The 9,920-nt window shown below is 39.8% G+C and overlaps 1 protein-coding gene across 2 annotated transcripts; it reads left to right on the top strand.

The window, feature by feature from the left end:
* The first annotated feature begins 974 nt into the window (after positions 1-974).
* Positions 975-9,841, top strand: ndufv3 (NADH:ubiquinone oxidoreductase subunit V3). Of its 2 annotated transcripts, XM_008438566.2 has the most exons (3): positions 975-1,135; positions 3,113-3,215; positions 9,582-9,841. In XM_008438566.2, exons 1-3 carry the CDS (start codon positions 1,091-1,093, stop codon positions 9,746-9,748), a joined length of 315 nt encoding a protein of 104 aa, XP_008436788.1. In that variant the 5' UTR covers positions 975-1,090; the 3' UTR covers positions 9,749-9,841. The 2 variants fall into 2 exon arrangements, with proteins under 2 accessions (XP_008436788.1, XP_017158492.1); XM_017303003.1 differs by lacking the exons at positions 975-1,135; positions 3,113-3,215 and adding an exon at positions 3,239-6,456 and having other exon boundaries at positions 9,582-9,838.
* Positions 9,842-9,920: the final 79 nt, after the last annotated feature.

The raw sequence follows: 9,920 nt of genomic DNA, 5'->3' as shown, positions 1-9,920 counted from the left end.
GTAAATATTGGTGGAACCAAAACGACTGTCTCAGCTGTTTACTGAAAAAACATGAAAGACGACAAGGAATATTTTAGTAGATGGCATCTATCCTTTTTTTTTTTCAGCAACCCTGAAAAAAGGGTATCATAGTGTATAGTTTGAACCATACATTGATGTTTATTAGATAATTTATCTTTTACAGCGCCAGTAATGTCGGAATTGATAATAAAGACTTTGTGGTAGTCTGATTTAGTGATGTAATATATTGCCATCCCCACGCAACTGGGGGGATCCCAACGCACATGCACAGAGTGGAACTTCTTTAAGGAGAAGATATCAGGTTTCAAAAGATAATAAAAACGGAAGACCGCGGATAATATAGGAAATAGCTCCCCCTTAACTTCTTAATGATTGATCAATTCTTCTGTGAACCTTATTCATTTGTTCGTTATTGACTTTTGCTCAAATAAATTTCATATTTTACAATTTATTTTGTTCCCCTATTATTGATGGATCTATATTATTTATAATGTGTAAAGGTCTTGTTTGTCATTTAATTAGCTGTACATCATTAAGAAATTAAAAAAAAAAATTGTTTTATTAGGGAATTTATTTTTTACGGTTCCAATAATGCCAGAATTATAATAAATAATAAAGACTTTCTGTTATTCTGATTTAGTGATGAAATTATATTAGCTGTGTTACCACCCCCATGCCACTAGAGGCAGTAGCAGACCCAAAAAGATGCAACTAAGGAGCAGATTTAGAAGTACACCTGTTCAAAACTGTGAGCTGCGCTGAAGTAAATAAAAGAGAGCATTTCAAATACATGCTGATAGTGAAAATCCTTCCTAAAGATGAAGCTGTATCACAGATTTAAAAAGAAAATAAAAACGGGAGACCGCGAATAATATAGGAAACAGCGCCCCCTTCACTTCCGGAGTGCAATGGTCCCGTTTCCAAATAAGGTAAGAGACTGACAGCCGTCCGTCCCGCCCCTTTCTGTTTGCTGCAGCGAGGTGTACTTGCGTGCTGCTGCTTCTTCGTGGAACCATTGCATTAACCACAGAGGTTGAGGCCAGTCGGAACAAAACAGTTGGAACACAAAATGGCTGCCTGGTTGCTGCGTTCATGTCGACTTGGTGCACTCAAGGTAATATTTAGTTATCTGACACAAAAGCATTTAAACTGTATTCTGCGGTGGTGTTAGATCGTCAACGACATCATACAAGTATTTTTTAAAGCGCATGCTTGGAAACTGATGTTGTGACATGATGGGTGGTAGCGTTCCTAATGACCCTCAAAGTTGCAAAATAAAAATAGAAAAGGAAATTGACTATAGGTTTTTTTAAAAGCTAAGATAAACACATCTTTAAACTACTTATGTGTGTTTTAATTTAGGACACAGCGTTACTGACAAGGACGTGGGTGTTATGACTCCTATAATAAAGCAGAAAAAAAACCACATCCTTATACTGAGACCAGGGCTGGAAGAAATGGACTTAGGATTTACTGCGATATTTTGTTGTGCTGTTGTGATAGTGATTAAAGTGAGAGCTGTTTATTACTACTTTTAAGTAACTTTATGTATGGCTGTGTCCGCATGACCTCAATCACAGTTGCACAAGTTGTTTTAGACGTCTAGAAAAATAAACATCCGGGAGTTTGTTTATTTTCTTGATCAAAGCAACTAATAATAACCTCTGATCATTTTTGTTGAGCACAACGATCCCATGAAGAAATTTTTAAAGGAGACGATCTCAATAATCAAATGTCCACAACATCCAGTAAGATTTTCATTGCTTTAATTTGCAGAGCTTAGCAGATACAGGCCATAAATTTTAGCAAAACAAAAACAGTATAGAAGTTGTAAAAATCATCAAATCTTATTGAATTAACTTTCTCTAAAACTGTGGCTGAGTGAACTTTGTGAATGTAATACATTTGCAAGGAGACGGTGAGAGAGAGGCTCAGACCACATGAGTTGGGTTGATCCTTTTGTTTGTTGTGTAGAAAACATTTCCATCGATTCCACTCAAGATTCACACGCAACAAAACCGCTGATTACTGAAGTGAAATATTATTTTTCTGTCAATTCTTTTAATTAACGGGGAGACCTGTCGAATTTCAGGTACATTGACAGCTGTCAATAAGAAAGGACTACAGATGACTACATGTCCTCTGTAACTCTGTGACATCAGTACACCGACATTCATTAATTTAAAAGCAGATTCCACCTCTGAGCTGCAGAATGCCCCAAAAAGCTGGAAGCACAGCGCCAGAAGTCTGTGTTGTGCTCACTGAACCAGGTTTTAGTGAAGCAGAGGGCAGAAAATCCTTGATGGAGAAGCGACAGTTTATCTGCTTTATTAGGGTGGACATAAAACAGGTGGATTGAGGGCAAAGGTTACGGAGGTTTTTCTGAAGCTTCACAAGCACATTTAATCCCATAGAGAGCAGCTGCTGCGGCGGCGGCTCGGGGTTTGTTTGCAGTTCTTTTCTAGTGTAAGTGTCCACATACTGTTAATAGCATAGAGCATAATAAGCACACAAAGTACAGAGGCTGTCATCATCTGCACCATCTTGGTATTGTTCAGGTTATAAAAAATATAACCTATGATTTTTTTTTTGTTTTACTTTTACTCTATTTACAATCAGTCATTGTTTTGTTCACATTCAAGATGGGATTGTTCCCACTCCATGCTACAAAGCATTCTACGGAGTACTCAGCTTCCTATCCACATCATTCACCTGACAACTGCATAGTAATACTACAGATGGCAATAAAAGATATTGGTGGAAATTCAGTCCCATGAGATGTGCTGCTGGCTCCCTGGTTAAACACACAAACCTTCGTCTCATAAATTGTGCTTTGTGTGTCATGCAGCCATTGATGGAGGCAATTGTTGAGGCCTCTACCTGTGTCTCGAGGAGTTTCTAACAAACCTGTGAATCATGTTAAATGCAATTCCTCCTAATTTGAGTCAACTGAGCTGGCTGGAACTTTATACTTTGTTTGATGATTTTGGCTGAAAAACGCCATGTAATACTTACATTTGTTTGTACAGTATTTATCTCCAAAACGGTTCTTTTCTTCTTCTCTTTTTTTTGTTGTTGTTGGTTTCTCCAGTTCGAGAGCTGGGGCACTCTGAGACGTTACCCCCTTGCTTTGTTCTGCAGTGAAGCTAAAGAGCCAGTAAAACCAGTGAAAAATGCAAAGGATCCACACAAGAGTAAGACCAATTACCTGTGTTCATATTATGTATCATATGTGTCACTATAATGCTGCTTTCTGTGTATGTAAACAGCAGGAAAAATAAGTAGGGCACACATCAATGTTTTTCTCTGTAAAAAAAAAACAAAACAAATCTGTAATGAGACTAAGTATCTAACTAAGTGTTGGAAATGACCCAAGTAATTCACACTCTGAAACAAGTTGGAACATAACGGTAGCTTTTGGGGAAAACCCCATTACAGATCTGTCCCCGATCTGCTGGATCGAACGTCTGCTGTAGTTCTTTTATAGCTATTTTGCCAAGGGTTGTACAGTTTTTTAATTCAACATTAATTTATTTTTTATAAGTTAGGAGCAACTTGACGAAAATGTGTTTCATCTGTTCACAAAGAGTAATACAATATTTTACATTTCTCTGGTTATTAATCCAGACAGAATACCCCTTCATGTGATTATTAAATATCAGGTATCCTGTAATTTATTCGTTTAATATTTTGCTAGTTATGTCGTTCCATTTTCCAGGTGGTGTTTTTTACCGTGTACGATCCCCGACTCCAAATCACTTCAGAAAGAAATGGGATATGTTCGACCCATCTGCTCCTTTTGTCCTTTATAGTTTTGCTTGTTCTCTTCTAAAAGCGTCCAGTTTCTTCTCATGTCCCTCCTGTGTTTCATTCATTGGATGCTCCTTGTCTGTCCTTCCCGACTCGGCACTCTTGATCCTAGATAGTTGGATGATGGTGACTTTGGAGCCTCGACTCGCCACGTCTTTTACTGCTGCAGATGCGTAGTTGCAGACGCGTGTGTTGTTCTCGTAAAGTACGATCAACTTGACTGGGGATGGGGTCTGGAATTTGATCTACGTTTCTCTGAGGACCCGCTTCGCTTCAAGGTGTACATGTCGATGTTTTAGCAGCATGTCTGGGGCATAGACAGACATGCTGCTATGCCCCAGTCTATTACTCTTTCCCTGCCAGCATAAAGCCTTTCATTTTGACTATAAATGTGGTGAACTTGACCCAGGTCAAATAATGTTTGAATATCTAGTTTGTCTCGGAGTAGGATCTCTATGAAGGCTGACAGAGGAAGAGCCGTCCTCAGAGCCTTTTGCAATGCCATGGAGCCCTTTGTTTTCCAGTCAGCTCAGTTAGTTCAGCCTCAAGCTCATCCTGTAATTCACTTAGCTTCATAGCTGACTCTTCAGTCTGCTTCCAAAATACATCCAGTTTTTGGTTGTTTTTTTTGTTTGTTTTTTTTCCCCCTCTTTAGCTTCTCGGAAGCCCTCTACATTTTCACGATGGGATTCTCTCAGTTCTCGGAGAACAGTTTGTAAATTAGCTGTCTCGTCAGCTTTGTCGTTAGCCACCAGTAATGCTTCCACGTCCGAGAGGCTAGTCGTGCATTCGTAGTTCATTTCTTCTTCTTGTAAAATCGACTGTCAAAGACAGTAGAGCTTGTTTTTATTTGGACTTAGGCACTGTGACTCACTCATTAGTGTATTTTAAATGCTGCATAGAAACAGGAGATTTTTAGAATTTGTCGATGAGCCACTTGGCTAAGCTGTCGCCATCTTGTTTGCTCATCCGGAGGTCAATTAAACATTGTTTTAATTGATTGCAGCTGGTAATTAATTCCTATATCACATTATTAAGAAAACTTATGATAATGATGTTGCGTATCATTAACCCACATTTTCCTTAGTTTTCTGTATGTCTTGATCATTTTTCTGTTCTCTTATCCAGGTAACTATAGTCTGTCACTTTTTATTTAAATACATTTAAATGGTCTGCATGCATGTATGTAGATTCATTTTAAATAGGCTACACTTAACTTGCATAATTGTTTTTTAATCATTTTAATTTGTATTTTGTATAGAAATGCATTCATGACTTTTTAATGAATCATAGTGCTTTTTTTCCCCTTTACTTTTCAGTCCATGTTTTTTGGGAAAACATTATACATACCATATTTTCTAGCTCTCTGTAAGTTTTAGCAAGAAGTAAGCTAAATATGTCTTTCTGTGGTGAATTTCCAGTAAAGTTGTTATGCAAAGTGGTGAGACCAAGTTTTTGGAAATAAGTTTTTAGAAGAACCTTTCTGTTTGGTAACCTTTCCTAGCATTTCCCTGTTTGTGTACAATTTATTATTTTCCTCAGCAGGTGAAGATGAGAGGGCAGCTGTGTGGACTTACAAGACTGCTGTGGCCTTTCCAGTTAAATTATCGGATCCTGGAGTTTTGCCACCCTTCCTAGGTGTAACTAATGAGCCAGTCCGCTTCACTGCCGCGTCAGAAAAAGCTGCAGCACCACCTGTTACTGCTGCCACTAAATCTGCTGGAGAAAAGTCATCAGCTGTCACTGCTTCATCTGATCTGTATCAAAGCCAAGAAGAGGTTTCTCAGATACTTGCTCATGATACTTTACCGGTATTTGTACCAGCTGAAGAAGCTCCAGTCGAGGAACTTTGTAAAGGCTCCGTACCGGGAGACGTTCCTGCCCTTTCTGTGAGCCTGCATGATGTTGTAAAACCAAGTATGGTTTCTTCTAGGCTTGGGGATTCAGCAGCTGAAGAAATGTCTTCCTCATCATCCAGCGACTCTGATACAGACTCAGACTCAGACTCGGAGTCCATTCCTGAAGACGAGAATTTAGAGGTAGAAACTGAAACCAGAAGCTTTTCTTTGGAATTGCAACAACCAAGTCTTCAAGAATTGCAACAACCAAGTCTTCAGGAACAGAGAGAAATTAAAGAGCTTATAGTTAGTGGAGTGACTAAGGGCCTTCCTAATGCAGAGGAAGCAGCAGATCAATCTGTAGTCCAGGCCTCCAGAGATCCTTTGCGAGACTCAGCCTTCGATGCCCTGACTGCTACAAAGAATGCAGCTGAGCTTACCAGTTCAGATTTGTCAACCCTTACTGCTCCTACCGATGCCCTGTGTGAAGCTCCAGCTGTACCTGTGGAGCAACATGAAGCTCCAGACAAAGCCCAGTCTGACTCTCTTTTAAAAGCAGTAGATGCGTTTACAGAACTTGAAGAAGGCTTAGGTGATGCTGGTGAAGAATCGGGGGGGGAAACGTCTACTATTGGGCCTGTACAGTCAAAAGCCGTCTCTGCTGAAGTAGCAGCTGACTGTCCAGCTGAAGTTGGCACCTCTGTTGAGCTGGAGGACTCTGCCCAGGTGCTAGTGGAAGCTACTGAAGAGGAGCTGCATGCCGAGACCACTGCTGAACGGCCTGAGGGTACATACCACACCGCCTTGCCCCTCACTCCAAACCTTTAACTCTCCAGATAGGCTTTGCATTTCCTCCTGTCCCTAAGAATACGTTATTTTAGCAGGTTCCCTCACATTCTCTTTCACTCATAGTATTGTTAAGCTTTTATGACTTTAACATCTAACCTTCAAACTTATTCCTGGCAACTAGCTAATTTCAGGGAAACATTCTTTTCCTTGACTTTATGGTTCATTCCTTCTTCTGGTTCAATTTAAGTAAATATATATGTACAGTGGATACAGAAAGTATTCAGACTTCTTTAAATTTTAACTTTATAATTGCAGCCATATGCTAAAATCAGCGTACCATCTTGACAGAAAAACACTGAATTGTGTATATATATATATATATATATATATATTTTTTTTACAAATTTATTAAAAAACAAAAAATGAAATTTCACATGGTCGTAAGTATTCAGACTCTTTGGTGTGACAGGTCACAGCAAAGTGCCAAATAGCCTGGATACTTTTTGTACCCACTCTGAACAGAAAGTACACAATATATACTCTCTTATTGCCAAAAGCATTTTCTCACCAGTCCAAATTATCGGAATAAGGTGTTTCGATCACTTCCATGGCCACAGGTGTATAAAATGAAGAACCTAGGGATGCAGACTGTTTTTGTGAAAGTAGCTCAGTGAATTCCAGGGTGGAACTGTGATTGGATGCCACCTGTGCAACAAATCCAGTCATGAAATTTCCTCACTTTTAAATGTTCCACATTATTCTGTATTATAAGAAAATGGAAGTGTTTGGGAATGACAGCAACTCAGCCACAAAGTGGTAGGACACATAAACTGACGGAGCGGGGTCAGGAGAGGTCGGCAGGTTTCTGCAGAGTAAATCACTACAGACCTCTAAACTTCACGTGGCCTTTAGATTAGCTCAAGAACAGTGTGCAGAAAGCTTCATGGAATGGGTTTCCACGGTGAAGCAGCTGCATCCATGTCGTACATCACCTAGTGCAATGCAAAGCGTTGGATGAAGTTGTGTAAAGCACACCGCCACTGGACTGTAGAGCAGTTTTCTAGAGCAGATGCATTTTCCGGAGTGACTATCGTGCTTCTCCATCTGGCTATCTGATGGACGAGTCTGAGTTTGGTGGTTGCCAGGACAACGGTACTTGTCTGACTGCATTGTGCCAAGTGTAAAGTTTGGTGGAGGGTTGTTTTTTCAGGAGCTGGGTCTCTTGGTGCCAATGAAAGGAACTCTGAATGCTTCAGCATACCAAGACACTTTGGACAAGTCCATGCTCCAGACTTTGTGGGAACAGTTTGCAGCTGGCCACTTCCTCTTCCAACATGACTTTGCACCAGAGCACAAAACAAGATTCATAAAGACATGGATGACAGAGTCTGGATGAACTTGACTGGCCTGCACAGAGTCCTGACCTCAACCCAACAGAATACCTTTGAAGTGAATTAGAGCAGAGACTAAGAGCCAGGCCTTATTGTCCAACATCAGTATGTGACCTCACTATCCGCTTCTGGAGGATTTGTCAAAAACCTCATAAACACACTAAACTTTGTGAACAGTCTTGTGGACCAACGTCACATTGAACCCTACGGATTAGGAATGGGATGTCACTTAAGCTCATATGTGAGTCAAGGCAGATGAGTGAATACTTTTGGCAATATAGCGTGTGTATATATACAGTGTGTATATATATATATATATCACACAACCAGGTTGTTCATTGTAGTGCATGATGATGTGATCACTAGCTGCGTTTCCATTAAATAAATGCACCTAATAAAAACCGTTGTGACATTAGGGTGAGGTGTGTGTTTGTTTTTTTTGGCTGTATAATTTTTTTCCCCCCCTCAAAACTGCAATGGAAACACTTTTTCGCATTGCACGAATCACATGATCAACAATTGGCTGTTGCCAATGGTGCAAACCACAAAGAAGAAGATGAGAAAATTAGTTTGAGGATGATGGCACAGCATGTTTTTTAGTGACTTACAAACTGATTCAAGTGTGATTTTACTTGCGTTTTGTGCACATTTGTAATGGAAACGCAGCTTCTGTCCATACTTACTTTTGAAACATTGGAGCTTACTCTTTCAGACCGATGTTCCAGGCTGGGTACTCTTACTCTGATCCTCATCATGTTTCTGAATGTTCTGTAGTTTGTTTTGTTTATATCTTCGCTCTCAGATTTCTTTATATTTTTGAGGGAAGATTTGCTTGCCTTTAGATGTAGCTATTCCTCTCTTTGGCTCTTTTGCATTGTTTAAATGTGTCAGTGTAAGTAAGGGCTCATTAAATCTCAAATAATACAAACTGAAATGCTATATCCACTGCTAAGTTTGAATGAACCAGGTAATATTGGTAACGTTAATATTGGTTCACATGCTGGTAGTGGTGAGATGGTTTGACTCTGTTAATTTATCTTATAAAGTAAGGTTACTGGTGTTTCTAAGCTCTGACACTTCATTAAAAAGTCAAATCGTCTTGCTTCCCGGGTGATTATACCTGGGTATTATTTCTCTCTTAACTTTTTGGTCTCTCCTTTATCTGGGAATAATGGATTGGAGTGTTTATAACAAATAATGTCAGTTGTGCTTGAATTTTCCCCCCTTTGGTTGTGAGCTTGACATTTTCATTGGCAGACGTTTTCTAGTAACATTTAGATGTAAATGTATGTGACTAAATATGTGCTTCTTAAAGTGTTACACTGATTTTTAGTTGTTTTTTTCCCCAAATCCTAGTGAATCTTGTCAGTGGATGTTCTCTGTCTTGGTTAAATCTATTTTACTTTTGCAGGCTTCTATTTATATGCCAGGAACATGAACGTTGAGGTCTTTCCCACAAGCGTGTCTTCACACAAGCTTTGTTATTGTGGGAAATGTGATGCTATAAACTTCTTTATCAGTGTGTGTGAATATGTAACCGCAGCCTCCCAAAAAATCCTCACAGTTCATTTCTTGATGGCTTCTTGCTTATTGGTGTATGCCTGCAAACAGTTTGCTGTTAGGGGAAGAGAAAAAAGGAAGTGCTTCCAGGTAATTGACCTGGTTTGTGTTTCATGTGTGAAATGCAGGAAAGATGCATCTCAAGTCATGAGGTTCTCTTTTTCTTCTGCAGAGTCAGCAGCAGCACCTCCGGAGCCTGAGATATCTTTTGACAACAGCACTTACAAAAACTACCAGCACCACAGCTACACCAGCTTCACATTTGCAGACCTGGATGTGGAGATGGCCAAGTATCGTCTCCCTCAGCCCTCGTCCGGAAAACCGTCACCCAGACACTAGGGAGTAGGTGGTGTGCACAGCGGTGGTGGCGGCGATGTTGCGAAAGCAGTTGTTAAAATGTGTTATGATTAAAGAAGTGTATGAAATTAAGTATTTTTGTCTGATGCAATGGCTGCTTTGTTTAGTGCCATGTTAAGGGAGAACTTGCTCATGATACCATGCTGGTATTTCA

This window comes from Poecilia reticulata, linkage group LG2 (genome assembly GCF_000633615.1).
Source record: "Poecilia reticulata strain Guanapo linkage group LG2, Guppy_female_1.0+MT, whole genome shotgun sequence".
NCBI lineage: Eukaryota > Metazoa > Chordata > Actinopteri > Cyprinodontiformes > Poeciliidae > Poecilia > Poecilia reticulata.
Note: the sequence above shows the minus strand (reverse complement) of the source record. Positions and strands in the feature narration are given on the sequence as shown.